Here is a 22,708-nt window from a genome sequence, read left to right on the forward strand (position 1 = left end):
CCTGTCCACGGGAATGCGAGTTTGTCATCATGTTAGAGTTTTGAGGTGTCTACTGTATATGATCCATACAGGAGGGTGGGTATCACTACAGCCCTGTAGACCATGAGCTTGGTGGCAAATCGCTGGCAAAATACCACCAACGATGTCTCTGCAAGATCCTACAAATCCCCTGGGAGGACAGACACACCAACATCAGCGTCCTCGACCAGCCCAACATCCCCAGCATCGAAGCACTGGCCACACTCGACCAGCTCCGCTGGGCAGGGCCACATCGTCCGAATGCCAGACACGAGACTCCCAAAGCAAGCGCTCTACTCGGAACTCCTACACGGCAAGCGAGCCGAAGGTGGGCAGAGGAAACGTTACAAGGACACCCTCAAAGCCTCCCTGATAAAGTGCAACATCCCCACTGGCACCTGGGAGTCCCTGGCCATAGACCGCCCTAAGTGGAGGAAGTGCATCCGGGAGGGCGCTGAGCACCTCGAGTCTCGTCGCCGAGAGCATGCAGCGGAAGGAGCGTGCGGCAAACCAGTCCCACCCTCCCCTTCCCTCAACGACTATCTGTCCCACCTGTGACAGGGACTGTGGTTCCCGTATTGGACTGTTCAGCCACCTGAGGACTCACTTTTAGAGTGGAAGCAAGTCTTCCTCGATTCCGAGGGACTGCCTATGATGATGATGATGTTACGGAAAGAAACGTTGTGCTCTTACTGATTCTGAGTTGCGAGGTTGCCAAGAAAGGGAAACTTTACAGTTGTGTGCAGAATGTAAACATTTATTCAAATACTATATAAACAGACACAAACGTAACACATGGGGAAATCCAGTTGAACCCAGATAGTAAGTCAACAAAATGCCGTGGGGTACTCTTTCTCTCAGAGCTATACTCCACCTTCCTCAACGCAGTGCAAGATTCCTTCGCCATCACAAGAATGCAACAAATGCCCAATTTTAAATAAAGGAATTCAGCCAACAGTTCAGAGTAGTGTACTGTACTGGAGTAAAAGTTAACAAATGTCATTCTTAACAGTGTGGGCTACTTTAAAATAATAAAGGATAGAAATCCAATCGACTGTAAAAGGTATCAAGTTAACAGATCACTAGATCAAACACACTCGTAATTAATTTAAGTTGTAATGAACAGGTTCAGTGTACATTCAATTTTTGAAAAATGTTGTGTGAACACCCTGTACAATGTTTGTGCCGTATCAGTGCCTTGTCCTAATCCTACATTTAACCAGATTGCAATACATGTACTGTGGTAAACGTGGCTCCATTCACTCACAGACACAAGTCTAGTACTCTTACTGGAAAAATCTGCTTCTTCTCAACATGAAGTTCGCAGTGGAGAGAGATCCCCAATCACAGGGCGAAAACTGACAGGACCCAAGCTCGGGTCACACGAGACAGTCCCAGCTCCAACTGGTGGCTTGCTGCAGCCTGTCCTGAGCTGGGTGGACCAACACTCGCGCTCTCTCTCTGCTGTGCAAAATCGGACATCAGGGTGAGAACACGCTATTCAAATCATAGTTGGTAAAGGAATTAAACACAGAGGTAACCAGCGCATCGCAACTGGTGTCAAAGCCCTGTTTGTTTCCAGCCGTGCCCCCTGGTGCCGGGGGAGAGAGAGAGAGAGAGAGGGGGGGGGAGGGGGGGAGGGGGAGAGAGAGAGAGAGGGGGGGAGGGGGGGGAGCAGCGAGGGAGGGGAGGGGAGGGGAGGGGAGGGGAGGGGAGGGGAGGGGAGGGGAGGGGAGGGGAGGAGCGAGGGGAGGGGAGGAACGAGGGGAGGGGAGGAACGAGGGGAGGGAGGGGAGGGGAGGAGTGGGGGAGGGAGGGGAGGGGAGGAGTGGGGGAGGGAGGGGAGGAGTGGGGGAGGGAGGGAAGGGAGGAGTGGGGGAGGGAGGGGGGGAGAGGGAGGGAGGGAGGGAGGGGAGGGAGGGAGCGAGAGGGGGAGCGAGCGCGAGGGAGGGAGGGGAGCGAGCGCGAGGGAGGGAGGGAGGGGAGGAGCGAGGGAGGGAGCAGGGGAGGAGGGATCGAGGGAGGGAGGATGGGGGGGAGCAAGGGAGGGGAGCGAGGGGGGAGGAGCGCGAGGGAGGGCGAGTCTCAGAACCTCCTCGCAGGTCTGCTGGGCGTGTGGCCCAGGTAGGCACGTGCGGGAATCGGACACCGCCTGTTTGGGTGGGGCAACACACGGGACTGCAGTTGTTTGATGGACACGGGCGCCAACATTATTTAAGTGTCCTTTGTTTTATGATTTATTAGTTGTGCCTTTCTTAAAAAGGGGGCACTGCTGTTGACACTGAAGGGGGCGGGGCAGGGGGGGGAGGTGGGGTTAACCAGTGTCTCGTCCTTTAAGTTAACTCGGCAACACCAGCCGGAGAGGCTGAAAAACAAAACATCACGGACCGATCTCAGACGCTGCCCTCTCGCCTCGCGCCAGTAAATGAGCCGCGTGGCGATGAGTGCAGAGGACAGTGCCGTGCAGTTTATAAAGAGCGCTAACGAGCTTTGAGGCACATCTCTCTCTCTCTCTCTATCAGTGATACACAAATACCGAGGTTTTTTTGGGGGGGGGGAAACGTGCACAGCGGGAACGTTACACCAATTTGTGCATTACTGGAAGAAAACGACAAAATAAAGGCGAGGTATCGGTGGTTATCGGCGCACTCGCTCGACGGCCGTCGGTCAGCTGCTCTGGGCCTCAGGGGGGTAGTGTTGTCGAGTATTGCTGTAACAGTGCCGTGTGACACGCATTGCACACGCTCACCGGCTTGATGGAGGAGGGCAGCGGCAATTCATTGTCAGCGCACGCGGTGCAGAAGATCTCCTGACAATTGTTGCACCGTTTCTGTAAGAGAATTAATAAAGCCACAGTTTCAGATCCAGAGACAAAGAGTTAGGCATAGCTAAGAAATAGGAGGAGTTGGCCATTCGGCCCCTCGAGCCTGCTCCGCCATTCAATACGATCATGGCTGATCTGACCATGGACTCAGCTCCACTTCCCTGCCCGCTCCCCATAACTCTTCACTCCCTTATCGCTCAAAAATCTGTCTATCTCCGCCTTAAATATATTCAATGACCCAGCCTCCACAGCTCTCTGAGGCAGCGAATTCCACAGATTTACAACCCTCAGAAGAAATTTCTCCTCATCTCTGTTTTAAATGGGCAGTACCTTATTCTAAGATCATACCCTCTAGTTCTAGTCCCGCCAATCAGTTGAAACATTCTCTCTGCATACACCTTGTCAAGACCCCTCATAATCTTATACGTTTCAATAAAATCATCTCTCATTCTTCTGAACTCCAATGAGTAGAGGCCCAACCTATTCAACCTTTCTTCATATGACAACCCCCTCATCCCCGGAATCAACCGAGTGAACCTTCTCTGAACTGCCTCCAATGCAAGTATATCCTTCCTTAAATACGGAGACCAAAACTGCACGCAGTACTCCAGGTGTGGCCTCACCAATACCCTGTACAGTTGTAGCAGGACTTCTCTGCTTTTATACTCCATCCCCCTTTGCAATAAAGGCCAACATTCCATTTGCCTTCCTGATCACTTGCTGTACCTGCATACTAACTTTTTGTGTTTCATGCACAAGGACCCCCAGGTCCCTCTGTACTGCAGCACTTTGCAATCTTTCTCCATCTAAATTATAATTTGCTTTTCCATTTTTTCTGCCAAAGTGGATAACGTCACATTTTCCCATGTTATACTCCATCTGCCAAATTTTTGCCCACTCACTTGACCTGTCGAGATTGACTCGGTTACCAGGGGTTCCCTACGGTCGTGAGGACGGACTTGAGAAATTTGGGCTTCTAACCCTCGCCCCTCATTATAAACATGCAGGTTAAAGGTCGCTCCAATGGAGGGTTATGATGCCAAGGGATAAGCGTTAATTACCACACGCCCGAGTCTCCTCGGTCTTGCGTCTGCTGACCCGTGTACTAATTCGCACCAAATACCACTCACCCATCACCCCCTGTGCTCGCTGCCCCGTGTCCTAACTTGCACCCAGTCCCGCTCACCCATCACCCCCTGTGCTCACTGCTCCGTGTCCTAACTCACACCCAGTCCCGCTCACTCATCACCCCCTGTGCTCACTGCCCCGTGTCCTAACTCACACCCAGTCCCGCTCACCCATCACCCCCTGTGCTCACTGCCCCGTGTCCTAACTCACACCCAGTCCCGCTCACCCATCACCCCCTGTGCTCGCTGCCCCGTGTCCTAACTCGCACCCAGTCCCGCTCACCCATCACCCCCTGTGCTCGCTGCCCCGTGTCCTAACTCACACCCAGTCCCGCTCACCCATCACCCCCTGTGCTCGCTGCCCCGTGTCCTAACTCGCACCCAGTCCCGCTCACCCATCCTCCCCTGTGCTCGCTGACCTACATTTACATAATTTCTTTTCCTGTAAACTATTATTTAAATGGAGACGACAGAATGCTGCTGTACAGAGGGACCTGTTGTACTTGTGCATGAAACAATGTGCCCTGGACACCGTGGACCACTTCCCTTATCTCGGGAGCCTCTTATCAACAAGAGCAGGCATCGACGACGAGATCCAACACTGACTTCAGTGCAGCCTTCGGCCACCTGAGGAAGAGAGTGTTTGAAGACCAGGCCCTCAAATCTGCCACCAAGCTCATGGTCTACAGGGCTGTAGTAATACCCACCTTCCTCAATGGCCCAGAGACATGGACCATGTATAGTAGACACCTCAAGTTGCCGGAGAAATACCACCAACGATGTCTCGGCAAGATCCTGCAAATCTCCTGGGAGGACAGACGCACCAACGTTAGCGTCCTCGACCAGGCCAACATCCCCAGCATTGAAGCACTGACCACACTCGACCAGCTCCATTGGGCAGGCCACGTTGTCCACATGCCTGACACGAGACTCCCAAAGCAAGCGCTCTACTCGAACTCCTTCACGGCAAATGAGCCAAAGGTGGGCAGAGCAAATGTTACAAGGGACACCCTCAAAACCTCCCTGATAAAGTGCAACATCCCCACCGACACCTGGGAGTCCCTGGCCAAAGACCGCCCTAAGTGGAGGAAGAGCATCCGGGAGGGCGCTGAGCACCTCGAGTCTCGTCGCCGAGAGCATGCAGAAACCAAGCACAGGCAGCGGAAGGAGCGTGCGGCAAACCTGTCCCACCCACCCTTTCCTTCAACCACTGTCTGTCCCACCTGTGACAGGGACTGTGGCTCCCGTATTGGACTGTACAGCCACCTGAGGAATCAATCCCTCGATTCTGAGGGATTGCCTATGAATTGATGCATGAAACACAAAAAGTTAGTATGCAGGAAGACAAATGGAATGTTGGCCTTTATTGCAAGGGGGGTAGACTATAAAAGCAGAGAAGTCCTGCTACAACTGTACAGGGTATTAGTGAGGCCACACCTGGAGTACTAAGTACAGTTTTGGTCTCTGTATTTAAGGAAGGATATACTTGCATTGGAGGCAGTTCAGAGAAGGTTCACAAAGTTGATTCCTGAGATGAGGAGGTTGACTTATGAAGATAGGTTGAGCAAGTTGGGCCTATACTCATTGGAGTTTAGAAGAATGAGGTGATCTTATTGAAACATATAAGATTCTGAGGGGGCTGGGCAGGGTAGAGAGAGAGAGGATGTTTCCCCTCGTGGGGGAATCTAGAACGAGGGGGCATAGTCTCAGAATAAGGGCCCGCCCATTTAAAACTGAGATGAGGAGGAATTTCTTCTCTCAGAGGATTGTAAATCTGTGGAATTCTCTGCCCCAGAGAGCTGTGGAGGCTGGGTCATTGAATATATTTAAGGCGGAGATGGACAGATTTTTGAGCGATAAGGGAGTGAAGGGTTATGGGGAGCGGGCAGGGAAGTGGAGCTGAGTCCATGATCAGATCAGCCATGATCGTATTGAATGGCCGACTCCTGCTCCTAATTCTTATGTTCACATGTAGTAAAACGTCGCAAGTTGTTTCACAGGAGCGTTAGCAGACAAAATTTGTCATGAAGTCACATAAGGAGATACTTAAGACAGGTGACAAAAAGTGGTTGTTTTTTTTTTAAAAAGAAGCGTTTTAAAGGAGGAGAGAGAGGCGGAGAGGTTTAGGGAGGGAGTTCCAAAGCTTGGAGCCCAGGCAACAGAAGGCACGGCCACCGATGGTGGAGCGATTATAATCAGGGATGCTCAAGAGGGCAGAATTGGAGGAGCGCAGACATCTCGGGGGGTTGTGGGGCTGGAGGAGGTTACAGAGATAGGGAGGGTCGAGGGCCATGGAGGGATTTGTACACAAGGATGGGAATTTTAAAAATCTTGCTTAACCGGGAGCCAATGTAGGTCAGCGAGCACAGGGGGTGATAGGTGAGCAGGACTCGGTGCGAGGTAGGACACGGGGCAGTGAGCACAGGGGGTGATGGGTGAGCAGGACTCGGTGCGAGGTAGGACACGGGGCAGCGAGCACAGGGGGCGATGGGTGAGCGGGACTTGGTGCGAGGTAGGACACGGGGCAGTGAGCACGGGGGCGATGGGTGAGCGGGACTCGCTGCGAGTTAGGACACGGGGCAGTGAGCACGGGGGCGATGGGTGAGCGGGACTCGCTGCGAGTTAGGACACGGGTAGTGAGCACAGGGGGCGATGGGTGAGCGGGACTCGCTGCGAGTTAGGACACGGGTAGTGAGCACAGGGGGCGATGGGTGAGCGGGACTCGCTGCGAGTTAGGACACGGGTAGTGAGCACAGGGGGTGATGGGTGAGTTGGAATTTTTGCGAGTTAGGACACGGGGCAGCCGAGTTTTGGACACTGTGATGATTATTATTGTACCTTTGGCCTGGTAACTGAGGCTTCCTCTTGACAGAGTTTGCAAATCACATTCTCCACACTTTCCAATATCGAGCGATCAGATTCCTGAGAGACACAATGTCAGACAGTCACAAATCCAGCCTCATTTTAAACAGCGTGTAATACTGAGAGAGTTGTATACTAACCGTTTCTGATTCTGCTTCTGCTTTTAGATTTGACCTGAAAATAGATGAAAGAAAATGCTAGGTTTAGCTACGTTCCACACAGTGAGCTCATTGTGTGGATACAGTTCGTTATCCAATGAGTGTGTGTCAGCCCAACATTGAGCTGCAAGGAGTGAGACACAGAGGGAGGAAGGGCGAGAGCGAGAGCGAGAGCGAGAGAGGGGGGAAAGAGGGAGAGCGAGAGAGGGGGGGAAAGAGGGAGAGCGAGAGAGGGGGGGAAAGAGGGAGAGCGAGAGAGGGGGGGAAAGAGGGAGAGCGAGAGAGGGGGGGAAAGAGGGAGAGCGAGAGAGGGGGGAAAGAGGGAGAGCGAGAGAGGGGGGAAAGAGGGAGAGCGAGAGAGGGGGGAAAGAGGGAGAGCGAGAGAGGGGGGAAAGAGGGAGAGCGAGAGAGGGGGGAAAGAGGGAGAGCGAGAGAGGGGGGAAAGAGGGAGAGCGAGAGAGGGGGGAAAGAGGGAGAGCGAGAGAGGGGGGAAAGAGGGAGAGCGAGAGAGGGGGGAAAGAGGGAGAGCGAGAGAGGGGGGAAAGAGGGAGAGCGAGAGAGGGGGGAAAGAGGGAGAGCGAGAGAGGGGGGAAAGAGGGAGAGCGAGAGAGGGGGGAAAGAGGGAGAGCGAGAGAGGGGGGAAAGAGGGAGAGCGAGAGAGGGGGGAAAGAGGGAGAGCGAGAGAGGGGGGAAAGAGGGAGAGCGAGAGAGGGGGGAAAGAGGGAGAGCGAGAGAGGGGGGAAAGAGGGAGAGCGAGAGAGGGGGGAAAGAGGGAGAGCGAGAGAGGGGGGAAAGAGGGAGAGCGAGAGAGGGGGGAAAGAGGGAGAGCGAGAGAGGGGGGAAAGAGGGAGAGCGAGAGAGGGGGGAAAGAGGGAGAGCGAGAGAGGGGGGAAAGAGGGAGAGCGAGAGAGGGGAGAAAGAGGGAGGGGGAAGAGCGAGCAGGGGGGAAAGGGAGAGAGAGACGGGGGTAAGAGAAAGGGGGAATGAAAGAAGGAGAAAGGAGAGGGGGGGGAAAGGAGAGAGATAGAGGGAGGGAGGAAAGGGCGAGAGGGAGGGAGGAAAGGGAGAGAGGAAGGGAGGAAAGGGAGAGCGTGGCAGAGATGGAGTATGGGACAAGAGAAGATTCACATTGGTGCAGTGGGAGTTTCCTCTGGTGTGGAAGGTCAGCGTAGAGCAGGGGAGCTCTACTCGGAACTCCTTCACGGCAAGCGATCCCCAGTGGACAGAGGAAACGTTACAAGGACCACCCTCAAAGCCTCCCTGATAAAGTGCAACATCCCCACCGACACCTGGGAGTCCCTGGCCAAAGACCGCCCTAAGTGGAGGAAGTGCATCCGGGAGGGCGCTGAGCACCTCGAGTCTCGTCGCCGAGAGCATGCAGAAACCAAGCGCAGGCAGCGGAAGGAGCGTGCGGCAAACCTGTCCCACCCTCCCCTTCCCTCAACCACTGTCTGTCCCACCTGTGACAGGTTCTCGTATTGGACTGTTCAGTCACCTGAGAACTCACTTTTAGAGTGGAAGCAAGTCTTCCTTGATTCCGAGGGACTGCCTATGATGATGACCCAACTCCATATACCCGCTTTTGCCCGTATTCCTGAATGCCTTTGGTTAACAAAATGCTACCAATCTCCGATTTAAAATTAAGAATTGACCCGGCATCAATTGGGAGAGTCTTCCAAACTTCTACCTCCCTGTGTGTGTAGAAGCGTAAAGAATATGAGAGCAGGGAGGTTATGCTTGAACTGTATAAACTCTAGTTAGGCCACAGCTGGAGTACTGCGTGCAGTTCTGGTCACCACATTACAGGAAAGATGTGATTGCACTTTGAGAGGGTACAGAGGAGATTTACGAGGATGTTACCTGGACTGGAGAATTTTAGCGATGAGGAAAGATTGGATAGGCAGGGGTTGTTTTCTTTGGAACAGAGGAGGCTGAGGGGAGACCTGATTGAGGTGTATAAAATTATGAGGGGCCTGGATAGAGTGGATAGGAAGGACCTGTTTCCCTGAGCAGAGGGTCAACAACCAGGGGGCATAGATTTAAAGTAATTGGGGGGAGGTTTAGAGGGGGTTTGAGCGGAAATGTTTTCACCCAGAGGGTGGTGGGGGTCTGGAACTCACAGCCTGAAAGGGTGGTAGAGGCAGAAACCCTCACCACATTTAAAAAGTACTTGGATGTGCACCTGAAGTGCCGTAACCTACAGGGCTACGGACCGAGAGCTGGAAAGTGGGATTAGGCTGGGTAGCTCTTTGTCGGCCGGCACGGACACGATGGGCCGACTGGCCTCCTTCCGTGCTGTAAATTTCTATGATTCTTAAGTGTTCCCTAATTTCACTCCTGAAAGGTCTGGCTCTAATGTTTAGACTCTGTCCCTAGTCCCAGACTCCACAACCAGCGGGAATAGTCTCTCTCTATCTACCCTCTCAGTTCCCCCTAATATCCTAAAAACTTCGATCAGATCACCCCTTAACCTTCTAAATCCCAGGGAATACAACCCCAGTTTGTGTAATCTCCCCTCGTAACTTAACCCTTGACGTCTGCAACACAAATGAAATGCCGAGCGCAGCGAACACTGAGGTACCTCCTCGGTTGGTGAGTGCCATTGGGCGGACGCCTCTCTCCCGCTTGCCGGAGTCGGAGATTTTCTTCCCGAAGCTGCTCCAGTTCCTGTCAAATTCCCACCCCGCCCCCACACAACCCAAAAACAGTTAGTTGCCGGCAGACACACGGACACAATGCTCACACTGCAAACTCACAGAGCAAGAAAAAAAGACTTGCATTTATATAACACCTTGCACGTCCCTAAACGCTTTACAGCCAATGACATGCTTTTGAAGTGCAGTCACTGTTGTAATGTGGGAAACGCGGCAGCCAATTTGTGCACAGCAAGCTCCCACACACAGCAATGTGATAATGATCCAGATCATCTGTTTTTTATGATGTTGACTGAGGGGCACAGGAGATGATGGGTGAGCGGGACTGGGTGCGAGTTAGGACACGGGCAGTGAGCACAGGGGGTGATGGGTGAGCAGGACTTGGTGCGAGTTTGGACACGGGGCAGCGAGCACAGGGGATGATGGGTGAGCGGGACTAGGTGCGAGTTAGGACACAGGGCAGTGAGCACAGGGGGTGATGGGTGAGTGGGACTGGGTGTGAGTTAGGACACGGATCAGTGAGCACAGGGGGTGATGGGTGAGTGGGACTGGGTGCAAGTTTGGACACGGTGCAGTGAGCACAGGGGGTGATGGGTGAGCGGGACTGGGTGTGAGTTAGGACATGGGGCAGCGAGCACAGGGGATGATGGGTGAGCGGGACTACGTGCGAGTTTGGACACAGGGCAGCGAGCACAGGGGATGATGGGTGAGTGGGACTCGGTGCAAGTTAGGACACGGGGTAGTGAGCACAGGGGGTGATGGGTGAGCACGGTGCGAGTTTGGACATGGGGCAGCGGGCACAGGGGGTGATGGGTGAGCGGGACTCGGTGCAAGTTTGGACACGGGGGCAGCAGGGTTTTGGATGAGCTGGAGTTTACGTACGGAGGGTGGAAGGTGGGAGACCGACAAGGAGAGCCTCCCATTCCTCGTCGCTGGGCGAGATTCCTGGAACTCCTCCAACCCAATCAAGAGAGCACTACCTGCACACGATGTGCCACTCTTCGGGGAGCAGGCTCACCCCACCGCCCTCCCCGGTGTACCGGGGATGGGCAATAAATTCCCGCCTTGCCAGCGTCTCCGCACGGAGCAAACATTCACAACCACGGTAAAACAAAGCCAGTCACACGTGTAACATATCAGATGGGCTCCTAAATTTCAGCTGCCACATCCATCAGGTACCTTTCAATGCTGCCCTTAGAGACAGACACATGGAATCATAGACAATAGGTGCAGGAGTAGGCCATTCGGCCCTTTGAGCCTGCACCGCCATTCAATAAGATCATGGCTGATCATTCCCTCAGTACCCCTTTCCTGCTATTTCTCCATACCCCTTGATCCCTTTAGCCGTAAGGGAATCCCACACACATTGAGAAAAAGGCATATTGCTAATGAGTCAGAGCCTGAAGGACGTGGTTAAAGGCTTAGCGTTCAATAATAATCCACCTCTTGCCTCCACGCACAAATTTACATTTATGAGGGGCTGATCGAGCGGATAGGAAGGACCTATTTCACTTAGCAGAGAGGTCAACATCCAGGGGGCATAGATTTAAAGTAATTAAGAGGTTTAGAGGGGATTTGAGGGGAAATGTCTTCACCCAGAGGGTGGTGGGGGTCTGGAACTCACGGCCTGAAAGGGTGGTAGAGGCAGAAACCCTCACCACATTTAAAAAGTACCTGGATGTGCACCTGAAGTCCGTAACCTGCAGGGCTACGGACCGAGAGCTGGAAAGTGGGATTAGGCTGGGTAGCTCTTTGTCGGCCGGCACAGACACGATGGGCCAAATGGCCTCCTTCCGTGCTGCAAATTTCTAGGAGTCTACAGACAATTTCCAACTTGGAGCAGCTCTTGAAAGGTGGCCAGTCATCGCCCGATCGCCCACTGATATCAAATGAAATGTCTTCTCTCAGAGGGTTGTAAATCTGTGGAATTCTCTGCCCCAGAGAGCTGTGGAGGCTGGGTCATTGAATATATTTAAGGCGGAGATAGACAGATATTTGAGCGATAAGGGAGTGAAGGGTTATGGGGAGCGGGCGGGGAAGTGGAGCTGAGGCCAAGATCAGATCAGCCATAATCGTATTGAATGGCGGAGCAGGCTCGAGGGGCCGAATGGCCGACTCCTGCTCCTATTTCTTATGTTCTTATTTGAGCCTTTGTTTTATAATTTACCTTCTTCATGGCTGCCATCTTTTGATCCCCCTGGGATCCAGCGCGTAGTCCAGCACAGATCTCGAGCTGGGGTTCAACGTGCAGGCTGGGTCTTGGCTCCTGGGAGCTGAAGACAGAGAAATGTGATCAGGCCGAGCGAGGGAGAGACCATTTCTATCGCCGGGCTTAACAGTGACCGAAACGCAGAGAAATGTGCGAGCTCGGGAGTTTGCGGGGTTAATTTGGCATGGGATGCAGAACATCCGAGCAAGCAGCACTGAAGAAAGCCGATAGGAATGTTACTCTACACCGACGGGGCAGTAATCCAACCGTTCACACTTCCTCGCGCACAAAAGCAGAATGCTGCTGGGAGTCTGAAATAAAAGCAGACAATGCTGGAAATACTCAGCGGGTCGGGTAGCGTCTGCGGAGAGAGAGAGAGAGACAGAGTTAACGTTTCAGGTCTGTGACCGCTCATCAGAACTGGAACAAATTCGAGATGTGAGAGTGATTAAGGAAGTGCAGGGGCAGGGAGAGTGGGGGAGGGGGGGGAATAAACAGAAGCGAAGGTCTGTGATTGGGTGGGAGGGGCAGGAGAGACTAGAGAGACAAAAGGGACGATGGGGCGGGGCGAAAGGAGATGGTAATGGGGCAAGTTAAGAAACAAAAGGTGGATCGGGGGGGTAAATGGGAACGGCAGAAACATCGACCGCTGACAATTGGATTGCAATCCAAAAAGGCTAATCGAATGGTGGCCTTCGGGTCAAGGAGGCTGGAATATGAAAGTGAGGTGGTCCAGAGCCCTGGTCAGACCCCGGCCGGAGTCACTGCGGCCAGTCCTGGGCCCCGCCCCTCAGGGAGGTGATAGTGGTCTCGGGGGAGAGGGGCAGCACACATTCACCAGAATGGCTAAAAGACTTGCATTTCTATAGCGCCTTTCACGACCACTGGACATCCCAAAGTGCTTCACAGCCAATGAAGTACTTTTTGGAGTGTGGTCACTGTTTTGTAATGCGGGAAACGCAGCAGCCAATTTGCGCACAGCAAGCTCCCACACACAGCAATGTGATCATGACCCAGACAAACTGTTTTTGTTATGTCGATTGAGGGATAAATATTGGCCCCGGACAAGGATTAAATTATAATAGAGGATAGTTTGTATAAACTTGACTTATAATCCCTTTAGTTGCCACGGTCGGGTGGTGATCTAATCGAGGAGTTTGAAAGGATTCGATTGGGTGGAGAGAGAGAGAGAGAGAAAGTATTCCCTCTGGTGGTGGGAGTCAAAGACAAGCTACGTCACATTAAAATTAGATGAAAGTTCTGATGAAAGGCCATCGAGCTGAAACGTTAACTCTGTCTCTCTCTCTGCAAACGCTACCCGACCCGCTGAGTATTTCCAGCATTGTCTGCTTTTAATACTGCAAAAATCAAAGCCAGGCCGTTCAGGGGTGGTGTAACACAAAGGGTGCTGGGAATCTGGAACCCCCAGAGAGCTGTTGAGGCTGGGGCAGGGGGAGGCAGTTGAAAATGTCAAAATTGAGTTTGGTAGATTGTTGTTGGGTAAGGGTATTAAGGGTTACGGAACCAAGGCGGGTAAGATGGGGTTAAGACACAGATCAGCCACGATCTAATGAGCGGACCAGGCCCGAAGGGCTGAATGGCCTCCTCCTGTTCCCGCTGGGATTGGCGGGGAGACTGGTGGGCAGGAGCGTGGAGAGCCCGGTGTTGGGGGACCAGCGGGAATGCGGATGGGGATTGGGGTGAAGAGAAGGGGGACAGGAGTGATTGCGGTTCCTGGGGTGGGGAGGGGAGGGGGGAGGTTGGTGGGTAGCTCAGCCTGGGAAGGTATACAACAGCTCCCCGTCTCCTGGCCCACGGGGAAATGCTGACAGACAAGCATTGTTTAAGCTCACTCACCATCCACACGCTGCGCCGGCCCTCGGTATCCGGTGCTCCCGGAACCGAAGCGAACAATAGCGTTGCCCTCCGAATGACTTCACCAGGTTCCCGGACTTTTGTATCTCAACCAGGTCCTCCTCGCCTGCCTGGGGAGAGGGTCTCGCACGCTGTCCAAAATTCACTGATACAAGCGGGCTGCCGTGATTTTAACCCCCTCCTCTCCGCCACACGGCAAGTGCCATTCTAGTCAGCCATGGGGGGTTAAAATCGGGGCCAATGACTTCTATTTGTAAGCTCCATTCTTGAAGACAGGTTTAAATGAGCAACGGAGAGAGGACAATTGCTGAACTGAGAGATTCAACTTAAGGGGAACAGAGAGGGTAGATAGAGAGAGACTATTCCCGCTGGTTGGGGAGTCTGGGACTAGGGACAGAGTCTAAACATTAGAGCCAGACCTTTCAGGAGTGAAATTAGGAAACACTTCTACACACAGAGGGTGGGAGAGGTTTGGAACTCTCTCCGCAAATGGCAATTGATGCTGGGTCAATTGTTAATTTTAAATCCGAGATTGATAGCTTTCTGTTAACCAAAGGGATTGAGGGATATGGGCCAAAGGCAGGTATATGGAGTTAGGTCACAGATCAGTCGTGATCTCATTGAAAAAAAAGACTTGCATTTATATAGCGCCTTTCACGACCACCGGATGTCTCAAAGCGCTTTACAGCCAATGAAGTACTATTTGGAGTGTAGGCACTGTTGTAATGTGGGAAACACAGCGGCCAATTTGCGCACAGCAAGCTCCCACACACACAGCAATGTGATAATGACCAGATATGTTTGCTGAGATATAAAGACACCGGGATAAATCACCTGCTCTTTTTCAAAATAGTGCCATAGGATTTTTACGTCCAGCAGAGAGAGCAGACGGGGCCTTGGTTCAACATTTCATCCACAAGTCGGGACCTCCGACAGTGCAGCGCTCCCTCAGTACTGCCCCTCCGACAGTGCGGCGCTCCCTCAGTACTGCCCCTCCGACAGTGCAGCGCTCCCTCAGTACTGCCCCTCCGACAGTGCAGCGCTCCCTCAGTACTGCCCCTCCGACAGTGCGGCGCTCCCTCAGTACTGCCCCTCCGACAGTGCGGCGCTCCCTCAGTACTGCCCCTCCGACAGTGCGGCGCTCCCTCAGTACTGCCCCTCCGACAGTGCGTCGCTCCCTCAGTACTGCCCCTCCGACAGTGCGGCCCTCCCTCAGTACTGCCCCTCCGACAGTGCGGCGCTCCCTCAGTACTGCCCCTCCAACAGTGCGGCGCTCCCTCAGTACTGCCCCTCCAACAGTGCGGCACTCCCTCAGCACGGCCCCTCCGACACTGCGGCACTCCCTCAGCACGGCCCCAGACAGTGCGGCACTCCCTCAGTACTGCCCCTCCGACAGTGCGGCGCTCCCTCAGTACTGCCCCTCCGACAGTGCGGCGCTCCCTCAGTACTGCTCCTCCGACAGTGCGGCGCTCCCTCAGTACTGCCCCAGACAGTGCGGCACTCCCTCAGCACTGCCCCTCCGACAGTGCGGCGCTCCCTCAGTACTGCCCCAGACAGTGCGGCGCTCCCTCAGTACTGCCCCAGACAGTGCGGCGCTCCCTCAGTACTGCACTGGGAGTGTCAGCCTGGATTTGTGTGCTGGAGTGGAGTGGGACGCAAACCCGCGACCTTCTGACTCAAGAGGCCAGAGCCACGGACAGGCTGGAGGGGGTTGAACGGCCTCCTCCTGTCCCTGTAAGCTGTGCCCCTCCCCGATCGACAGTACAAGTGCGAGGTCACCTACCGTCGCCTGCTGAGCATTGCCACCTCCTGCTGCAAGGTGTCGATCTTGTCGCCAAACTCCTGTTTGAAGAGCCAGTTGGCCTTCTCCGCTGACTGCCAGTTGATCTGCGCCTGCCGCAATCTGGATTTGAGCCAGATGAATTTGTGGTAAAACAAAAAGTCATGGGGGAGGGAGGGGGGTAGGTCGGGCGTGGGGTGGGAGGGGCGGGGGAACATCAAGTTTAAACAAAAACACAACGAAAAGAACTCAAAACGATGGCTCGAAACAACAAGAACAGAACAGAACAGAACCGACGACAGTCTCGCTGAAGGAAAGGGACCAGGCAGTGAGGTGGTTGCTTTCCAAGTGTTTTATTTTGATCTAACACTACACAGTTCACAATAATGATGGCTGATTAACAAAACAATTCTTTTTTTTTTTTGACATCTTTTCTCTGTCTGTCTTCCCCCCCCCCCGACCCCCAGCAGTGCTCGGCTGCTCCGGGATTAACTCGGACACGCCTTCGTCCTGGAATTCTCTTCGTTAAAACTAATAAATAATTGCGGACAGCGTAGTGCGCAAGCGGACAGTGGGTGCGCGACGGACTCCCGGGTTCCCTAACTGGCGGACAAAACTGGTTTCCACTCCCGACAGCCAACCGCTCGATCCCGCGCGCTTCCCGATTAATTCCCCGCGCGCTGTCGCTGGGTTAAAATCCGGTTGCATTTCGGCATTGGCCGAGTTCACCGTCAAACAGGGAGCTGGGGCCTGGAACACCCAGGAAGGTGTGTGCTGTATTTGACACGGCAACTCTCGGCACGGCGTCGCCCGCACCATAAACTACCCGAGCCGTGGATCTGGGGCCGAACGGGACTAATCCAGTTTCTGAGCGCAGAGCGCTGGAATAATTGACAAACATAAAACCGCTGCTCATTTGCAGAAAGAAAAAACCCAAATGGTTCCAGTGAAATCTGCTCGGCACCGTACAGTTTGTAAATTGCAGGGTTCCGAAATGCCCAAACCGTTTTACATGGGATATCCGGCACAGAAACAGGCCATTGGGCCCAACCAGTCCATGCCGGCGTTTATGCTCCACTCGAGCCTCCTCCCGTCTTTCCTCATCTAAATCTATCAGCATAACCCTCTATTCCCTTCTCCCCCATGTGCTCGTCTAGCCTCCCCTTAAATGCATCGATACTATTCGCTTCAACCACCATTCCTGATATTCCAGATCCCGAACTACATCCTGAAGGGTGGAAGATGCCTGTGGGTGGATTGTTTTAACGTGGGGTGACCGTTGCACACCAGCCACCACACGGGCTTGACAGAGCGAGGTCTTGGTGCAGTGGCAAGGATTGACCAGGACGACTGGAGACCAGCTCTGCTGCACGGACCCAGTGCGCGCACATATCACAGTGTGGGCTGGGCCCGTGCTGCCCCTGGGCCCCGAACTCGCGCTACTGGGAAAGAGCGGGGGGAGTGGGACTGATTGAATCGCTCTGTCACAGAGCCGACACAGGCACGATGGGCCGAATGGCCTCCTCCTGTGCCATGTGATTCGATGGATGGAAGAGCAGGATCAGACCAGGTGGCTTGTGGAGAAAATCACCGACACAGGTTTGCGGGACACAATGGCGGCTCCTGTACTGCATCATTCAATTATTCTGCTCCTCCGATTGGCCCAGGCCATCACTACCACCATATCCTTCTATTCCTTTCTCCCTCATGTGTTTATCCAGCTTCCCCTTAAATACATCGATACTATTCGCCTCAACCCCTCCCTGTGGCAGCGAGTTCCACATTCTCACCGCTCTCTGGGTAAAGAAGTTTCTCCTGAATTCCCCATTGGGTTTATTAGTGACTGTCTGATATTGATGGCCTCCTAGTTCTGGTCTCTCCCACAAGTGGAAACATTTTCTCTGTATCTGCTCTAGGACCTCTATTGGGTCACCCTTCAGTCTTTTTTTCCCCCAAGAGTAAAGAGACCCAGTCTTTCCCGATATGTATACCCTCGCATTTCTGGTATCATCCATGTAAATTTTCTCTGCACCCTCTCCAGTGCCTCTATGGGGTGGATTTTCTGGCCCCTTGCCGCTCCGTTTCTCGCCCCGGAGCGGCGGCGTTGAGGTGTTCTGGGCGGGCGGCCAACCTCCAGCGCCCCGCGGGAGTTTACGGGGCCGGTTTTGTGGCAGCGTGGAGTGGCACCGCTAGCAAGAGCTGCGACGCCCCCCGGTTGCGACACCGGCGGGTTTTTTTGACTCCCGCCCGACCCGGAGCGCCCCCCCTGGTGACCTCCCGGCAAATCAGGCGGTCCGACCCACACCGACCGCCGAGAGGCAAGTAATGCTCAGGCAAGTGCGATTGGTTTTTCTGTGAATTGTTTTTTTTACGATTTGTATTGTGGGCTGGGCAATGTTTTGGGAATGTTTTTGTGGGGATTTTTCTGCCCAGGCCTCTCCCTTGTTCTTTAGCTGGGGATTGTCCCATGCTCAGCCGGCCTAGCGCCCCGAGAGGTGTGTAACGCCTCCCCTAGCACCCAGACCCACACTCAGCCCAGCTGACCAATTTTGCTGATTGAGGCGCAAACTGTTCCCGGGCGCTAACTTTACCGTCCCCGTCGCCATTACCGCCCCGAAATATGTTTGATGTGAATTTGTACGCAAGGTGAAAACCTGCTGCAGGTCTCGTCATTGTCGCTGTTCTCTCATCGAGCGACTATTCTACAAACCAGGCCTGGCTCAAAGAGGCGCAGACATGATGGGCCGACTGGTCTCCTTCTGGGCCATGAATGTCGAGAAACTACCCCAGCGTTAATCCCATGAAAAATGATCTTGTGAACTGCTGCGTCAGGCAAATTGTTCCTCCTCACCTGTCGTACAACGTTCTTAAAACCAATTCAACTCAACTTGTTCCTACAACCTCTGTCAGTTATCTCCCACCACCATTTCTACTTGTCTTTATAAGCTGCTTTCAAATGAGCTATAAGAACATAAATATAAGAAATTGGAGCAGGAGTCGGCCATTTGGCCCCTCGAGCCTGCTCCGCCATTCAATAAGATCATGGCTGATCCGAACATGGACTCAGCTCCACTTCCCCGCCCACTCCCCATAACCCTTCACTCCCTTATCGCTCAAAAATCTGTCTACCTCCACCTTAAATATATTCAATGACTCAGCCTCCAGAGCTCTCTGAGGTACAGAATTCCAAAGATTCATGACCCTCAGAGAAGAAATTCTTCATCTCAGTTTTAAATGGGCGGCCCCTTATTCTGAAACTATGCCCCCTAGTTCTAGATACCCTCACGAGGGGGAACATCCTCTCTGCATCTACCCTGTCAATCCCCCTCATTATCTTATATGTTTCAATAAGATCACCTCTCATTCTTCTGAACTCCAATGAGTAGAGGCCCAACCTACTCAACCTTTCCTCATAAGTCAACCCCCTCATCTCCGGAATCAACCTCGTGAATCTTCTCTGAACTGCCTCCAATGCAAGTATATCCTTCCTTAAATACGGAGACCAAAACTGTATGCAGTACTCCAGGTGTGGCCTCACCAATACCCTGCACAGGTGTAGCAGGACTTCTCTGCTTTTACATTCTATCCCCCTTACAATAAAGGCCAACATTCCATTTGCTATCCCGTCCCTACATACTGCGTTACTGATAGAATCCCTAATATAGCAAATATACCGTCAACCTACACTTTAGGAACTGCAAACGATGATAATTGGGGAAGTTACACCTCTCTTTCTGCCTTCCTCATCCTATGGATGTGTCTGTAATAAATAAACCCATCCCCACCACCTCAGTGAAAGAGAAATAGACTTTATATAGCGTCTTTCACCACCTCAGGATGTCCCCAAAGCGCTTTACAGCCAATGAAGTACTTTTTGAAGTGTGGTCACCGATGTAATGTAGGAGAGACGGCAGCCAAATTTTGCACAGCAAGCTCCCACAGACAGCCACGTGACAATGACCGGATAATAAGTTTTAGTCGTGCCCCTATTCAACAAGGACAAGGGCAATTAGCTAGGGAGCCCGGGGGAAATTGGTCTTTGAATGTAATCTGCAGCCCCACAACCCCGAGATGTCTGCCCACATAGCCCTCGCCCTTCCCTATCTCTGTAACCTCCTCCAGCCCCACAACCCTCCGAGATGTCTGCGCTCCTCTAATTCTGCCCTCCTGAGCATCCCTGATTATAATCACTCCACCATCGGTGGCCGTGCCTTCTGTCGCCTGGGCCCCAAGCTCTGGAACTCCCTCCCTAAACCTCTCCGCCTCTCTACCTCTCTCTCCTCCTTCAAGACATTCCTTAAAACCTACCTCTTTTGACCAAGCTTTTGGTCACCTGCCCTAATTTCACCTTATGCGGTTCAGTGTCAAATTTTTATCGCATAACGCTTCTGTGAAGCGCTTTGGGACGTTTGACTACGTTAATGGCGCTGTAAGTTGCTGTTGATTCATTCGTAAAAATATTCAGTGGGTCTCAATCGAGGTGCGTCTCTGAAACCGAGACCTCGCAAATCCAAACTAAAGGATAAAAATGCCCATCATCGTGGGAAAGTGGAGTTGAGGTCGAAGATCAGCCATGATCTTATTGAATGGCCGACTCCTGCTCCTAATTCTTAAGTTTTTTTTAAATCGCACCCAACGCCGTACTGTGTGTATCTGTGAGGTCTCATCATTCCCGGCTCAATACCAAGTCGAATCATCGAAAGATACGGCACAGGGGAAGTCCATTCGGCCCATCGTGTCCGTGCCGGCCGACAAAGAGCTACCCAGCCTAATCCCACTTTCCAGCTCTCGGTCCGTAGCCCTGTAGGTTACGACACTTCAGGTGCACATCCAGGTACTTTTTAAATGTGGTGAGGGTTTCTGCCTCTACCACCCTTTCAGGCCGTGAGTTCCAGACCCCCACCACCCTCTGGGTGAAGAAATTTCCCCTCAAATCCCCTCTAAACCTCCCCCCAATTACTTTAAATCTATGCCCCCTGGCTGTTGACTCCTCTGCTAAGGGAAATAGATCCTTCCTATCCACTCTATCCAGGCCCCTCATAATTTTATACACCTCAATTAGATCTCCCCTCAGCCTCCTCTATTCCAAAGAAAACTCCAGCCTATCCAATCGTTCCTCATCGCTTAAAAGTTTCCAGTCCAGGCAACATCCTCGTAAATCTCCTCTGTACCCTCTCCAGTGCAATCACATCTTTCCTGTAATGTGGTGACCAGAACTGCACGCAGTACTCCAGCTGTGGCCTAACTAGTGTTTTATACAGTTCAAGCATAACCTCCCTGCTCTTATATTCTATGCTTCGGCTAATAAAGGCAAGTATCCTGTATGCCTTCTTAACCACCTGTCCTGCTACCTTCGGGGATCTGTGGACATATACTCCAAGGGCCCTTTGTTCCTCTACACTTCTCATTATCCTACCATTTAATGTGTATTCTCCTGCCTTGTTAGCCCTCCCCAAATGCATTACCTCACACATTTCTGGATTGAATTCCATTTGCCGTTTTTCTGCCCCACTGACCAGTCCATCGATATCTTCCTGCAGTCTGGGGCTTTCCTCCTCACTGTCAATCACACGGCCAATTTTTGTATCATCTGCAAATTTCTTTATCATGCCCCCTACATTTGTTTAAATCATTACTATATACTACAAAAAGCAAGGGACCCAGCACTGAGCCCTGAGGAACACCACTGGAAACAGCCTTCCAATCCCAAAAAACACCCGTCAATCATTACCTTTTGCTTCCTGCCACTGAACCAATTTTGGATCCAATTTGCCCTCTCCCTTGGATCCCATGGGCTTTTCTCATCCAGGCCTTTGTTACCTCGAGACTTGACTATTCCAATGCACTCCTGGCTGGCCTCCCACATTCTACCCTATGTAAACTAGAGGTGATCCAAAACTCGGCAGCCCGTGTCCTAACTCGCACCAAGTCCCGCTCACCCATCACCCCCTGTCCTCGCTGACCTACATTGGCTTCTGGTTAAGCAACGCCGCGATTTCAAAATTTTCATCCTTGTTTTCAAATCCATCCATTGCCCTTGCCCCTTCCCCATCTCTGTAACCTCCTCCAGCCCCCGAGCTATCTGCGCTCCTCAAATTCTGAGCGTCCCTGATTATAATCGCTCAACCATCGGTGGCCGTGCGTTCTGTTGCCTGGACCCCAAGCTCTGAAACTCCCTCCCTAAACCTCTCCGCCTCTCCCCCTCTCTTTCCTCCTTCAAGACGCTCCTTAAAACCCACCTCTTTGACCAAGCTTTTGGTCACCTGTGCTAATTTCTCCTTATGGGGCTCAAGTGTCAAATTCTTTATCTGATAACACGCCTGAGAAGCGCCTTGGGACGTTTCACTACGTTAAAGGTGCTATATAAATACAAGTGGTTGTTGTTGTAGATGGGAAAAGTGGTCAAATTTTTAATAGGTGTACGGCAGCGAGAAGATTCCACTGTACGCATTTATTCCGATAATCCTGGTTATTGACCTCAAGGTTCCGCGACATATTGAACTGACCCAGGCGGGCACTCAAGACTTTTGTTGTCAATTGGGGACCCTTTCTATTTTTTGAAAATTGAACAAATTGGCAACTACTTTAAGAGGGGAAGCGTTCTTCCAAAGGCGGCAAAGTATTCTCGAAGGAAATCGCATCACTCCGCAACGGTAAATAAATAAACCAACCCGTGTAGAGGCGGGCAAAAAGGGCCACGTGTGAAACATTAATTATTCAAACACTAGAAGAATCAACTTTTTGGTAGCTGAATTAATTGGAAGAAAAATAAAACTGCTTCACCGCAAACTGTAACCACAACTTTTTTTTTCTGTTTTAAAGGATTTCCGTTAATAAAACCGATGCCAGACACATAGGGAATATTCACTCTCTCGACGCCCTAGAGTTTCTGCGCGGATTTATCCGCTGCAATGTTTAGATTCCGAGCTTGTTTCACCAAATCGTTTTCACTTGGGGAGGGGGAGGGGGAGGAGTGGGTGGAGGTCATTTGTTGTTGAGACACAGAGTCAGAGGGGAGGCGAAGACAACATTGCGAAAACCAAAGGAGGGAAGATGATGAAGAAAACAACAAAAAAAGGAACAGGGGGAAAAAAAAAGAGAGAGAGAGAATAAAAAAACACGCACTTTCATTATTACGTCAGAAGTTAACAGCTTGGAATTGTCTTCCCATTGCACACATTCAGGCACCGGTATTATCTTA

At 52.3% G+C, this 22,708-nt stretch overlaps 1 protein-coding gene across 6 annotated transcripts in view; it reads right to left on the bottom strand.

Annotated features, from left to right (window-relative positions):
- Positions 1-1,883: 1,883 nt before the first annotated feature.
- rufy3 (RUN and FYVE domain containing 3) overlaps positions 1,884-22,708 on the bottom strand; it is a 113,213-nt gene continuing 92,388 nt past the window's right edge. For 2 of the 6 annotated variants that reach the window (XM_070873073.1, XM_070873084.1), the window contains exon 13: positions 20,464-22,457. In XM_070873073.1, coding sequence (XP_070729174.1) covers positions 22,388-22,457 — 70 coding nt within the window. In that variant the 3' untranslated portion in view covers positions 20,464-22,387. Of the gene's footprint in view, positions 2,849-6,807; positions 6,892-6,971; positions 7,006-9,570; positions 9,657-11,810; positions 11,917-15,510; positions 15,631-20,463; positions 22,458-22,708 lie in introns of those variants that run through there. The other 4 variants (XM_070873061.1, XM_070873054.1, XM_070873068.1 and 1 more) reach the window with 4 other exon arrangements.

The sequence above is a fragment of the Pristiophorus japonicus genome, chromosome 2 (assembly GCF_044704955.1).
Source record: "Pristiophorus japonicus isolate sPriJap1 chromosome 2, sPriJap1.hap1, whole genome shotgun sequence".
NCBI classification, from domain to species: Eukaryota; Metazoa; Chordata; class Chondrichthyes; family Pristiophoridae; genus Pristiophorus; species Pristiophorus japonicus.